Here is a 14,834-nt window from a genome sequence, read left to right on the forward strand (position 1 = left end):
CTTGCCTGAGCTGTCAGATACGGTAGGTAGTACTGAACCAGATGGACATTTGGCTAGGGATCGAGACCTCAGGCATGCAAAACATGTGCTCTACCAGTGAGCTACAGACCCATCCCATGTGTTTCACATAAAACACTTTTGCACATCACTCTGTGTACAAAAAACCCTCCACATTGCTCTAATTATATATTATGTGGATTTTAAGCATCTAAAGTGAGGAATCTGCATAGCGCCATGGACAATAATAGCATTAATTCTTTGGTTGCCCACATGTTAGCTAAAAGTTAGCCTAAAAGTACCATCTATTTTTATTATATAGTCATTTCATCCAGATCAAATGAATCAACAGACCATCTACAATCACTCCTGCCACTTCAGCTGTGTAGAAAGTACTTAACCATGTCTGTCAATTGATTATCTGTGGCTTAGTCACGGCTACACGGGAAGGCCTGGTGCATCCAACACTGAGTGAACACAAGAGGGTGTATAGTAGTGAAGACCAAAAAGCAGGCTTCAGATGGAAGTTGCAACCAGTTGGGAGAATGCAAGAAAATAAGAACTTGGGCAGAGCCACCCTGTGGGGAGGGATGTTCAGAGAAAAACATCATGCTGCAATGTGCACCCTCCTTTTCATCCATCGTGTGTGTGTGTGTGGTGTGTGTGTGTGTGTCAAGAATTAAAGTTTTATCCTTGTTCTGTATTAACTTCATTTGGTGTAGGTGACATCCAGACACAGATTAATCTCCCTGGCTAAATCCTGGAGGCTGAGCAGGGTCAGCTCTGGTCAGTACTTGGATGGGAGACCATCAAGGAAGTCCAGGGTTGCCACAGAGAGGCAGGCAATGGCAAACCACCCCTGAATGTCTCCTGCCTTGAAAACCCCATGAGGTGACGCCACAGGTCATCTGCGACTTGGTGGCACTTCCCAGTGCTACCAAATGAGAATAACGTCACTGTTTTCAAAACGAGCAGACTGCAGGGGAGAGATTTTGAACACACATGAACATACATGAAGCTGCCTTCTACCGAACTGGACCATTGGTCCATCAAAGTCAGAGCAAGGAACTCATCTCAACGCTTCTTGCAGCAGCTAGCTTAACAATAGCAGCTGCATGGAAATCCCCCTCTCAACCCACCGTTGCAACATGGCAAGAGAAAGTTTGGGATCAGTTTGTCATGGCAAAAATTACGGACTCCCTGAAAAGAGCTGAGAACAGTAACACACCAACATACAACAAATTTGTTAGAGTTTGGGCTCCGGTGCTAGACTATATGGTAACGAATGATATCCTCCCGGCCAAGCAGATCTATCATAAATGGTTATATTTATAGGTGAGAGCTAGTAACATAGGAAAAGATTTCTCAAACTCTCGGTAATCCATTAGTGCTGTACGGTGTCGGCAGGTCTTTAAGATGTAAATAATAATTTTAAGTGCTATGTGCAGAAATGTGAAATTTATATGTTGTGATTTTATGTGAATCTTTTGACAGAACCAATAAAAAGATTACTAAAAAAAAAAAAGTCAGTACTGTCTACTCTTATAGCCACTCTCCAGGGTGTTAGAGGTTTTTTTCACATCACCTACTACCTGATCCTTTTAGCTGGAGATGCCAGGGATACGGAACCTGGGACCTTCTGCATGCCAAGCAGATGCTCTACCACTAAGCCACGCCCCCCCCTTGCACAGCAGTCAGCTGGGGCTGACAACTGACATACAAGTGACAGGTATTGGGAAGAAGGTTCAGTGAAACTTTTGGCCCAAGACCCCATTCACGGAACCTTCACTAAATGGTGAACAAGTGGTGAAATTTAACTGAAAGGGTGCTGCTGCCACCAAATGATCCTAGCTCTTTATAGCAATGTAATCAGTACGTCTGCAGATTCCAACTGATAGGTTTTTGTACAATTTTCTCAATGTCTGTGGTACTGTCAAAAAGTTTTTGATATGAATATCGGTATGAAGTTCACCTTTATAATTATAATATATACCCGCCACCACACCCCAAGTGATAGTGGTTTTTGTTATTTTTTAGGGCAGGGATGTCTCAAGCCTCCTGGAAGATCAGGTGTGGATGTTCTGTAGTTGGGCTAGAAGGTCGCATAGAATGGTTTGCCCATAGGGGGAAAGAGATGCAGAATTTAAATCCTGGACAATCCCTGCATGCCAGGCTTCAGGATTACAGCGAGTTGTGATTCAGTGGCAGAACACACACAGAAGGCCCGAGATTCAGTCTCTACCATCTTCACTTAAAACATCGCAGGTGGAAGGTGCTGGGAAACTTCTTTCTCTGACCGGAATTCTGGAGTCCCAGAGTTGACAATGCTGAGCTGTGTGTGTCATGCGCTGCCGAGACGCTTTTGACTTATAGCGACCTTATGAATTAATGGTCTCAGAAAGGTCGGGGTGGTCTGGGGTTGGGGCTCCCTCTCCTGGCCTTCAATGGGGTACCTTTGGTGCCAGCGTCGGAGGTTAGGAGTTTGGGAGTGCTCCTGGACTCCTCGTTAACTATGGAGGCCCAGGTAGCAGCCACTGCTAAGTCAGCTTTTTACCATCTTCGGCTGGCACGGCAGTTGGCTCCCTTCCTTGACCGCAGCGACCTGGCCACAGTGATCCATGAGACAGTCACCTCAAGACTAGACTACTACAACGCTCTCTACATGGGGCTGCCTTTGCCGCAAATCCGGAAGCTGCAGCTGGTGCAGAATGCTGCAGCCAGGCTGTTGATGAGTCTTCCTAGAAGGGACCACATCCAGCCTGTGCTGAAAGCGCTGCACTGGCTGCCGATAGCGTACCGGATTCGCTTCAAAGTGCTGGTTCTTACCTTTAAAGCCCTATATGGTCAGGGTCCAGCATACCTAAGGGACCGCCTTTCCCCATATGTTCCCCCACGGGCACTACGGTCGGGTGCGAAACATCTCCTGGTAATACCAGGCCCGAAGGAGGCCAGGCTGGCCATTACCAGGGCCAGGGCTTTTTCGGTGGGCTCACAGACTGGAAACATATTCTGAAAAAGGAGATATCAAAGACTGCAGCAACTATCAAAACATCACATTAATTTCTCATACAGTCTTACAAGACCGTTACTGTAAATGGAACATGCATTCTGTACACTCAACATGTTCCTCCATATTATGAGATCATGTGATTCTTTTCCATTTTTCACAGTGGCTGATAACACATCAGAGAATCCCCTAGTGCTTCCCTTTATGGAAAACAGGTTTCACAGCAGCTTGTCAGTTAAAAAAAAAAACTTGTAAATTTCAGCATTGGGTTTCTCCCCTTTGCTTGTATCTTTTCTGCTCCCTTTCATTCGATCAACTAATGCTAAAATGTATGCGTAACACCTGAACCATGAGGATTTAAACAGAAGGCACCTGCTGGACACTACCACATGGCTGCAACAGGGCAACTCAATAACTTTTTTAAAAAAAACTCTGGACACCATACCCCACATGTCACAAGCAATGTTCCCTCTAAGCTATGGAGTCCTGTGAGCAAAAATCCTACTTTGTGAGCTACTGGAATTAAAGTTGTGAGCAATTTGGCTACTGCATAAATTAGTTTGCTCTGGAGCCCTCCTTCCTGAGCTGAGACAAAAATGTGTGAGCTGGAGGCTAAAAAAACTGTGAGCTAGCTCACACTAACTCAGCTTAGAGGGAACACTGGTCACGTGACATTCCCACCCTGATTTAGAAAAGTGTGTTTTTAAAATTGTAGCTGAAGAATAAATACACTGGAGGAAAAAGAATGGTGCGTAAGGCGAGCACAGAATCCAAAGTCAAGATTAAAGGCCTACTGCTCTGAAAATCTGCAGTAAGATGTATATGCATAATGCACCGAAGTCTGTGCTGGAACTATACATTGAAATGCTATGCCTCTCTTCAGCTAAGTTCCATCTTACAGCCCCCTTCTGACAAGCCTTTGTCCAACAGAGAAAAAATGTCTTCATCAGAAAAAAAAGTATCTTGCTATTGGAAGACTTGATGGAAGGGAGTCCAGTCACTGGAATTCCGGTACCAGAACTGGGAAAGGCACTTGCCTGAGCTGTCAGATACGGTAGGTAGTACTGAACCAGATGGACATTTGGCTAGGGATCGAGACCTCAGGCATGCAAAACATGTGCTCTACCAGTGAGCTACAGACCCATCCCATGTGTTTCACATAAAACTCCATGTTGGGAAATTCCTGGTGATTTGGGGGTGGAGCCTGGGGAGCCTGGAGTTTGGGGAGGGGACGGAGCTCAGCGGGGTATAACGCCATAGAGTCCACCCTCCAAAGCAGCCATTTTCTCCAGGGGAACTGATCTGTGTAGTCTGAAGATCAGCTGTAATAATCCTTGGAGGTCCCCAGGCTTCTTGAAGACAGCAACCCTATAATGCCCCCCCCCGGGCCATTTTTTCATCCACACCCCCAATACATAAACCTTTAAACTAAACAAATAGTTTTAGACAGGAGATAAGCCAGGCTGAGGGGATAAAAAGCAGCCTAGTTGGGACATTTGGGTAGGTGGGAATTAGCTGGTGGGAAGGGGGGAGAAGGAGGATTAAGCACCTCTCCTTCCCATTCTCTGCTGCGAATGCTGCCTCTCTCCTCCAACTGCAAAACTGGGGGGCAAGTGCAGCTTTGAGAAGATGCATTCCACCTTTAAGAAACAAAAACCTCAGAAAATGGAACCAGATGCTCCTCCGTCTAACTGGAAAGATCCTAGCTGACCTAGGTGGGTGGGATTCCCTCCCTTTCTCTCCACATTTCTATTCCCCCCCCCCAAAAAAAAGTCTCACACAAGCTGAACGCACAGACTGAATGGGAAACCAGCCATCTCGGCATTTTTCCACCTTACTTTGCTTTTTTGGTTGAGGTCATAACGCACCATATGGTACGGAACAGACAAATGAAAAAAACAGACAAGGAATAGAAGGGGGAGCTGCCCGGGGGGATTCGATTTCACCCTCTTCATGGGTGTTGTGCTCTAGGAGATGACCCCTCTCTTAATGCCCATTTTCAGGAACAGACTGGGTAGCTGCCTCAGCCCATAGCAAAAGCCAAATAAAAAAATAAATAGCACCACAACACAAAGGAACACAAAAATGTGTGGGTTTTTTTTTTTAAAGTATCAAGTATACTGAGCCTCAGGGGCTGCGGTGGCTCAAGTGGTTAAGACGCTGAACTGCAGGCTGTGGAAGGTCGGTAGTTCAGCACCGTGTGCCTTGGTGTTTAGTCATGCCGGCCACATGACCACGGAAATGTCTTCGGACAGCGCTGGCTCTTCGGCTTTGAAACGGAGATGAGCACCGCAACCAATGTTCCCTCTAAGCTATGGAGTCTTGTGAGCAAATATTCTACTTTGTGAGCTACTGGCATTAAAGTTGTGAGCAAGCAATTCGGCTACTGCGTAAATGAGTTTGCTCTGGAGCCATCCTTCCTGAGCGAAGAGAAAAATCTGTGAGCCGGAGGCTAAAAAACTGTGAGCTAGCTCACACTAACTCAGCTTAGAGGGATCACTGACCGCAACCCTAGAGTCGGATCTGACTGGCTTTCGAGCAAGGGAACCTTTACCTTTACCGAGCCTCATGTGAAGCAGACTGCTCTTTGGTCTCCTGCCCATTGCCTTTTTTCACATCTTCTGGCATGAAGGCTACTTTACACAGAGTGATTAAAATGTGGAATTCGCTGCCAGAGGATGTAGTGATGGCCACCGGAAGAAAAGAGCTTTAAAAGTGGATTAGATAGATTCATGGAGAAGTCTATCAATGGTTACTAGCCAGGGAGGCTGAGGGGAACCGCTACATTCAGAGGCACTAAGGAACATGCAGAGGTTTATAAAATCATGCATGGAGCACTGAGAGCTGACAACGGTAAGTCTTCCCCCCTCTTGAGGGCATCCAATGCAGTTGATGGGCAGCAGATTCAAGACAGACAAAAGGAAACCTCCTTTACACAATGAGTGATTAAAACATGGAATTCTCTGCCAGTGGATGTCGTGATGACCACAGGCACAGACAGCTTTAAAAGGGGACTAGATGGATTCACGGAGAACAGGTCTATCAGTGGCTAAGGGAACCTCCACACATAGAGGCAAGCAACCTTTGAATACTGGTGCCAGGAAGCAACACCAGGAGAAGGCCTCGGCCTCTATGCCCTGCTGTTGTCCCTCCAGAGGGACTGGGTGGCCACTGTATTGAGACAGGATGCTGGACTAGATGGATCACTGGTCTGATCCAGCAGGACCCTTCTTATGTTTTTATCTTCCACATTCAGAGGCACAAATCCTCTGAATCCCAGAGCCAGGAGGCAACATCAGGGGAAGGCCGCGGCCTCTATGCCTTGTTGGCCATCCAGAGAAACTTGTTGGCCACCGTGTGAGACAGGATGCTGGACTACATGGACCATTGGTCCAATCCAGCAGGGCTCTTCTGATGTTCTGATTAAGGCCTTGGCCTCTATGCCCTGTTATTGGCTGTCCAGAGAAGCTGGTTGGCTGCTGTGTGAGACAGGATGCTGGACTAGATGGACCATTGGTCTGATCCAGCAAGGTTCTTCTGATGTTCTTAAGGCTGATGCCATTGTAAAAGGGTCAGGTTCAGCCACGGACAGTGTTCCAAGATGTGGAAAGTACCTAAGATGGTCGAGAACCCAATGGAGGTGGTAGACAATTCCAGGAAAGACCCACTTGGGAGGGACATTAATAGACAGCAACAAGTGGGTTGTTTACCAAAGGAGTGAATTTTCTTCTGATCCATCTTCTAGATATGGGGGTAGATTCCATCAGCAACAAAGTTGTCTCTGGGTCATGAAATGAGACATAATGCGGTGCTAAGCCAAACGACAAGCTGAGTTAAAGAAGACCAAGGCAATGGTATTAGAGGCAACAAAGTAAGACATGGGGTGGTATGACTATTGGGCATGGTCCAGCTTGGAGGAGGAGGAGGAAGAGGAGAAGAAGTTGTTTTTTGTATCTCGTGTTACAGGTCATAGGGCCTCAGACCAGGACTTTGCCTTTCACTTGCGTGGCATTATCCTCCCCAGTCCCTTATTGGCTCAGACCCCTTTTGATGCTCTGCTCATCATCACAGCATTTACAAGCCTCTTACAAGTCCTTCACCCTTCACTTATCGTCCCTTCCCCCAGCAGGTCCCAACTAATAATTGCTGAAGATGGTTTTGTCTGTAAAGTCTGCTGCTTAAAGCGTATTGCTCTGCCGCAGCCCAACTCACACCGGGTTGTGCGATCTGTGGGCTGAACTGTCCTCTCTTTCCTCTGTCTTTTATTTATTTATTTATTTATTTATCATTCGATTTATATACCGCCCTAACCCCCCATGGGTGTCTCTAGGACTGCCTTGCAGTCTGGGGAAGCTAACCATGCCCAGATAGCTGGGGGAACCATGACTCTGACACCGATACCTCCAGCCCCGTTCGCAGAGGCTTCCTGCACAGCCGCTTCCTCCTGCATCTTCAGAATTCTGACCTCCAGACAACAGAGATCAGCCCCCCTGAAGAAAATGGCTGCCTTGGAAGGTCGACTCTATGGCATTATACCCCACTGAGGTCCCTCATCTCCCCAAATTCTGCCCCTCAAGGCTCCACCCCAGATCTCCAGGAATTTCTCAGCTCAGAGTGGGCAACCCTACTGATTCAGTTCATGGCTGCCTACTGAGGATAAGGAAGTCTTACCTGCTATCGCTTTAAGGCCCCCATGTCCTCCAGAAGTAGGAAGTTCCAAGGGCAACCACAGCAGGACTCAGTTTTCTTATAAACACATCGCACAGATCCCCAGCCTTTTTGATCCTGAGGACACCTTTGGAATTCTGACACAACACGGTGGGTACAGCCACAAAATGGCTGCTTCAAAATGGCTACCATCGTTTACTTTCCGTCTAGGGTTGCCAGGTCCAATTGTCGAGCCGGCGGAGGAGAGAAAGGACTTTCCAGGAATGGGGAGGAGTTTTGCAACGTGCATACGTAAACAGGAAGTGACACAGGCACGTCAGGGGTGATGCTCCAGTTTTTGGGCAAAATTCTACGGTAGGATTTGCTTCAAGTCATACAGTTTTGCCCCAAAACTAGAGCATCGCCCCCTGACGTCCCCAACGTGCCTACATCACTTTTGGTTTTCATAGGCATGCCGTGATGATTTCTGGGTTCCTGCTGGTAAGAGGGGGTGATATTGGGGGGAAAGAGCACCTGAAAGTGGAAGACTCCTGCCTGCACTGGGCAGTCTGGCAACGCTATTTCAGCCAGACAGTGAAGATCCTTGTGCTGTGGCGGCAGCTGCTGCCAAAGCAACATTTCTAAATATCTGCACAATCAATCATTCAATTCTCTAGTGGCCAATCAGAATCCTTGCTGGGCAAAAGCCTCACCTGGCCCTGCCCATATTCTAAAAACACTTGGTAGGCATCAGCAAAGCTGTCAGTGGGTGCCATGGTGCTCACAAGGGCCACGTTAGGGACCCCGATATACAGTCTTGTGGTGATTTTGTCTATTTAAAAATAGACTTGGAAGGCAGGCAAGCACCCTCAGAGACATGACTAGTCCCAGCATGAATGCTACTAAAGCAAACAGCATGCCCTGGGATAAGTCCACCTTCCCTCCAGGTTGCGAGCAATAACACCTAGACTTCGGTCTCGGCTAAATCCTAACAGTCAAACTGCTTAGCTCCAATCCAATGCCAATTTAAGCCAGCTCTTTCAAGACAGCAGCAACAGCTAAAGAGATGTTTTTAGCTACAATCTATTCCAAAGGCAAGAGCAAAGATCATATGCCTCAGGACATATGAATGCATGAAGCTGCCTTACACTGAATCAGACTCTTGGTCCATCAAAGTCAGTATTGTCTACTCAGTCTGCCAGCAGCTCTCCAGGGTCTCAGGCTGAGGTCTTTCACATCACCTACCGCCTGATCCTTTTTAGCTGGAGATACTGGAGATCAAACCTGGGACCTTCTGCATGCCAAGCAGAGGTTCTTCCACTGAGCCACAGCCCCTCCCCTAACAAGACTCAGGGTCTCATTAAACATTATGAAGTCCTCATGTTTGCTGCTTGATGCGACTTCGTCATCGCATGCGCACAGGAGTTTTGTGCCTTCCAGATGCACGCTGGTGCTCTTCTGCTCATGTCTATGGCATGCATGAAAGAGACGTTCTGCTTTCGTGTCCTTAATTTGGCCTGTGGTGCCACCACTGGCTCCATCACCAAAAGGATGAGTAGACATGCAAGTCCTGTGATTTCACAATGGAGAAGCTCCACGGGTGCTTTGAGCAGACAAAAACTCCACTGCGGGGAAATGGCACAAAACTCTCCTCGCACGTGGGATACAAAGTCCTCATATCGTTCACCAACAAACACAAGGACTTTGCAATGGAGTGCGAGGTCCTCACTTAACAATCTGTAACAAGATGAGGCCACCAGGCTTTACTGGGTCGGGACTGGAGAAGGGCAGCCACCCAAGACGTTTCACATCCCTGTCTCTACAATGTAGATATGGTCTTCCACCTCCCCACCTTCTTACCAAATAAAACTTGGAAAGTTCATCCATGTTTGGAGATTTTCAAAAGACCGTGTGTGCCTTTCAGTCCAGGTAGGAAGCTTCTACCTGGGCAAAATCAACAATGGCCTGTGCATATGCTTTCTCTGTTGTGAACCCCCACCTTATGCAATGGCCTGCCCAAGGAGGTCAGGAAGGCTCTCACGGCTTTCCACAAACTATGCAAAACTAAATTATTCAAGAGGGCTTTTCTACACAGGTGATAGGGTTGTGTTGTACAAAACGACCCACAGAGTTACTTGGATGAATGATTAGGAACTGTGGTCTCCAGTACAGCTTGCTGTAAGTAGGATCCTACTATGTAATTTTGCATAATTCAATGTGTATTAAATAAGTATTACCTACTTATGCTTTGCTTTAGTTCGGTTTTTAGATTCCTGGTTGGTTCTACAACCCTAATCCTATTGCATTGTTCATTTGGACATCTCATCCTGTCGACTGCATTGACTCACTCTGTGTAATCCACCCTGAGTCCAAGTGAGAAAGGTGGACTATAAATAACATAACAAATAATTAAAAAGTTATATCTGCCTCATTGAAGGAGGGGGAGGCAGCCAGGAAAAGAAGAGTCCTTTTCTTTTTGGCGCCTATATATTAGCGTTCCAGATGCATCTGCTAAATGGAAAAGGTCATAATTTGACTTTCATGGGAAATTCTGACTTTGCACCCCAGTTTTCAGGATAAAAAATGCAGAGTTAAAATGAAGCCGTCTCTCTTGGGAGACTAATTGGATTCAGGAATTGTCTCTTGTGACTGTAGCCTCCAGCTATACCCAGAACTACAACTGCGCAAGGCATTATAGTATATGCGTGTGCAAGCGTGCGTGTACGTGCATGCACACACTGCGTTGGCAACTCCCGGCAGATGGAAGAGGAGCAGCACTTCCAGAAGGGGGACTGTGGGATGAGGACCAGCTGACATGACTTAATATGCAGTTGCCTCTTCTATTAAGGATACAAAAAGGGAAGCCTCTTTGTGTAAATGGTGTCTTGGATTCTTATCCCTCTGCTGGCCCACAGCCACGGTGGGGCTCCCTGGGGCTCATGCCCCACTCCGAATCTGCCACGCCCCTCCTGCCCCCCCGAGTCCTCCCTTACCTTAATCCTTTTAAAATTCAGTTTCGCGGTACCTGCCCTCCCCCCAACCAGTACACTTGGCGCAGCACACTCTGGCTCAGGGCCAGTAAGAGACACTCGCTGCTCGCCCAAAGGGTTCCAGCAAGATGGGCTGGAGGCAGCCCTGCGCACTTCTGAGTAAGGCTGGGGTGAGAGTGAGCGGCCCAAGACTGTCCTGCTCCAGCCGGGGGGGCAACAGAGTAGGCCAGGCAGACAGGAGGTTGGGGGGTCCTTTTTAAATAATTGACATGATTGAGGTTTATAAGATTATGCATGGGAAAGAGCAGGTAGAGAAAGAGGTACTTTTCTCCCTTTCTCACAATACAAGAACTCGTGGGCACTCCATGAAATTGCTGAGCGGTCGGGTTAGAACGGATAAGAGGAAGTACTTCTTCACCCAAAGAGTGATTAACACTTGGAATTCACTGCCACAGGAGGTGGTGGCGGCTACAAGCATGGACGGCTTCAAAAGGGAATTAGATGAGCATATGGAGCAGAGGTCCATCAGTGGCTATTAGCCACAAGGTATAGATAGGGACTCTGGGGCACGGGATGCTCTGTCTTCTTGGTGCTTGAGGGAACCCACTGGTTCTGGGCGCTTCCTGTGGGGCTATTCTCTTTGGACAGGAGAACAGTCTCCCGTAGAAAGCCAGTGTGGCAGACAGAGGCTACCCTGAAGCCTCCCTGGAAAGTGCACATGTCACAAGGGGACTTTTTGAGGCTTTTTTATTATCGACAATTGGCCTCCTGTTTCTTGGCATATTTGTATGTCAATCACAGGGTTGGTTTGTTTGTCTTTAAAAAAAAAACCTTCAGTAAAAGCACCCTTCTGGCCTGTGGCCGGAAGGGGCGTGGTGGCTGCTGCGAAGACAGGGGCAAGCAAAATGTAGGGACATCTGCCATCAGGAAGCCATATTGCCACTGTCTTACACTGCCAACTGCAGCAATCACGGGGCTTCCGAAGGAAAACCTCACCACGCACAATGGTCCTTGTGGGAAAAGGGGAACCATAAACTAGATAAGAGAAAAACCTATACAACTTATGCCCAGGAATACTGCATAACACATGACATTGCTTTTTTCAGGTTTGCAAATAATTTGGATTTTTTTCCCCCTAAGGAAGGAGTAATAGAGGGGAAGAAACATACACAGATGTCATCTGGGCCTCCCCCCCAACCATAATGGCTGTCGCCTTGTCCTTCTGAGATTCTTCTCAAGGGTGGAAAATTCTGTTGAACTTCCCAACAAGGGCAGCAAATTCTGGGTCTGTGGAATGTCCCTTGCTGACCCATCCACATGGGGGGGGGCAAAGAAGTGTCTGACAAAGCTGTGAAGAGCTACCAAAAGGAACAAAGATCAAGACGGATAGCTCTGTTAGTCTGTCTGCAGCAGCAGAAAAGAGGAAGCATCCAGGAGCACCTTAAAGACTAACAAAATTTGTGGCAGGGGAGGGGCTTTCGTGAGGCATGGCTCATCTCTTCAGATCAAGCAGTGACTCACAAAAGCTTATCCCCTGCCACAAATGTGGCTAGCCTTTAAGGTGCTACTGGACTCTTGCTCTTTACTACTGTAACAGGAACAAACACCAGCTTCAAAGCCACTCCAGTCTACTGAACTTCTGGGGGTCCACTCTGCCAAATACACACAAAGGCACGGCAGTCTTCTTACAGTGGGAAGTTCTTTGTTGGCTGAAGAACATCAGCAGTGTCACCTTTAGCATCTGAAGAGCATTTCTTAAGAGTTCAGTGCTTGTCACGCGGGTTATCTCAGGTAGGAAGTAGGCATTAGCATTCGGCACAGAGGTGCCAAAGAAAACTGTGCCTCTAATCCTATCCTCCTCCTCTGTAACATCTCCGCAATGTCATGTGTTTCTGTGTATCTCCTCTGTAACATCTCAGCAATGCCATATGTTTCTGTGGATCTCCTCTGTAACATCTCAGCAATGCCATGTGTTTCTGTGGATCATCAGCTGCTTCTGGCAGAAGATGGGAAATACACAACATCACAATCTTGGGACAAAGGGCAGGTTGTTTGAGATATTAGGGAAGGGGGGAAATGGTTGCCATTTGTTTTTGTAGCAGCCAAACATTTTACTCCTTTATTTAGATATTTAGACCTGTTCTATCCAGTGGGGGACCCAAAGCAGCCTAAAACATGGTTCATCTTATTACAAGAGACCTGTGAAGACAGTTAACGATGAAAGAGAGTGACAGGCCCAAGATGGCAGAGTGGGGATTCAAACCTGAGATTCCCAGTTCCTAGACTGACACTCTGGCCACTTTATCACAATGACTTATTCATTCATTTAGTATGGTAAAATGTTTACTTCACCCTGACCTGGATGGGTTGGCCCTGGTTAGTATTCAGATGGGAAACCACCAATGGAGTCCAGGGTCACTACACAGAGGCAGGCAATGGCAAACCACCTCTGAACACCTCTTGCCTTGAAAACCCCATGAGGAGTGGCCATTAGATAGTTGTGACTTGAAAGCACTTTACTTAGTCAGATCATGATTTTGAGGGTGATAGCAAAGACATTGCACAGGCTACCACATACCAGAAACCCTGTTACAAAGCAGGGGTACAAAAATATAAGCAGGAGGACATCTTACTGCTCTGCAGGAGAGAGAGAGAGAGATGAGATTGTATCAAACAATATCATAGAGGCGGGACCACAGAACAGGAAAAGAAATCCAGCAGGCATAGGGAACACATTTATTCATACAGATGACGACCAGGGTGATTGCAAACACAGTTGCACCCTTCTAAGTCTATTTCAAGTCAATGGGTTTAGAAGGGCATGAGTCTGCTTAGGATTGCATGGTTATAAATACCACCTACATTTGGAGCAACAAGCTCTTCATTTTCCTGTTTTTATGCCAGTCTTCTGATGAAGAAGTATTTGCTCAGAAACACACTTACATCTGCATGAATAAATGTATCTCTTGCACCCATCGGATGTCTGTCTTTTCCTAATATAAGGCTGGCCCACTAACCGGTCAGCTGCCCGTCACTGACTCCATATGCTGTGCCGCCTCCCAAGCCAGCCCTCCTCCAAGGAAGTGTGCGGACAAAAATATGGAGCGGAGGTTACCTGCCAGTGATTTCGATGTTGGAAACAGCATAGAAGTATTTGTACAAGTTCTCCCTCTGCACATAGGTGCCCCCAAGCGCCGGCCTCAAGAGCCTCAGCCGCAAGTCTGTTACAGTGAAGAACTCCTTCAGACCCTTGGCACTTTCCAGCCGTGTGTACAGGTTGTCCATGTTTCTGAGATCCGGGCCAGCAAAAATGGCAAAACGGTCCCTCACCTCAAAGCGAACATTCTTCTCCTTCTTAGAGCCCGCCCAGCGGGAATATTCCTCTGTGCAGATGATCCTGTTGGCGCTGGTGGCGGAGAGCTCCCTGACCCGCCGTGCTTGCATGCCAAAGGCTTCCATGCAGTCATCCGCATAGTACTGATAGGGGTGCCAAGTCCTGCCATTGTCTAAGGACTTCTCCAGCATCATGACAGTGGGACGGCCATACTCAAACGTCACTACAATGTCGTCTGTCAGCTCGATGCTCTTGTTCCAAGATAGGGTGATGTTGGCCAACAAGGGCTCTGGGTAACGACTCCATGTCACGCTCTGCCAGTAGGTTGCCAGGCCTTCATCTTCTCGGTCGAACATCAGCTTTGGTGGGTGAGCCAGGTCAGGGTTGGAGGCGTCACACTCATCGCTGCACAGGTACGGGTTCTCCTGTAAGAAGAACAACAGTAACAAGAGAAGAAACGGACCAAGGAGAGCCAGTGCTAACAAGCAACTTGTTCCTCTGCGGCCACAGGGGTAAGAGGACAGCAGGGAAAGGCTAAATAAAATCAGTAGACAGATTTTCTATTCCTTGGAACCAAAAGGGAGACTGCAACCAAGAAATCAGAAGGAGAGTGAGACTAGGAGAGGCAGCCATGAAGGAACTAGAAAAGATCTTTAAGCTAGCGTTACCAGATGTTCAGGAGCTGCGGTGACTCAAGTGGTTAAGACGCTGAACTGCAGGCTGTGGAAGGTCAGTAGTTCAGCGGTTCGAGACCCGAGTGTGCCGCATGACGGAGTGAGCTCCCGTCTCTAGTTCCAGCTCCTGCCAACCTAGCAGTTTGAAAGCAAGAAATTGCAAGTAGATAAGTAGGTACCACTTC

General features: G+C 47.5%; 1 protein-coding gene across 1 annotated transcript in view; it reads right to left on the bottom strand.

Annotated features, from left to right (window-relative positions):
- Window positions 1–14,834, bottom strand: part of NTNG2 (netrin G2) — a 128,796-nt gene that overhangs the window by 63,535 nt on the left and 50,427 nt on the right. The window contains exon 2 of the mRNA XM_015421594.1: window positions 13,757–14,400. Coding sequence (XP_015277080.1) covers window positions 13,757–14,400 — 644 coding nt within the window. The remainder of the gene's footprint in view (window positions 1–13,756; window positions 14,401–14,834) is intronic.

This window comes from Gekko japonicus, unplaced genomic scaffold (assembly GCF_001447785.1).
Source record: "Gekko japonicus isolate JY-2015 unplaced genomic scaffold, Gekko_japonicus_V1.1 scaffold1642, whole genome shotgun sequence".
In the NCBI taxonomy this organism is placed as follows: domain Eukaryota; kingdom Metazoa; phylum Chordata; class Lepidosauria; order Squamata; family Gekkonidae; genus Gekko; species Gekko japonicus.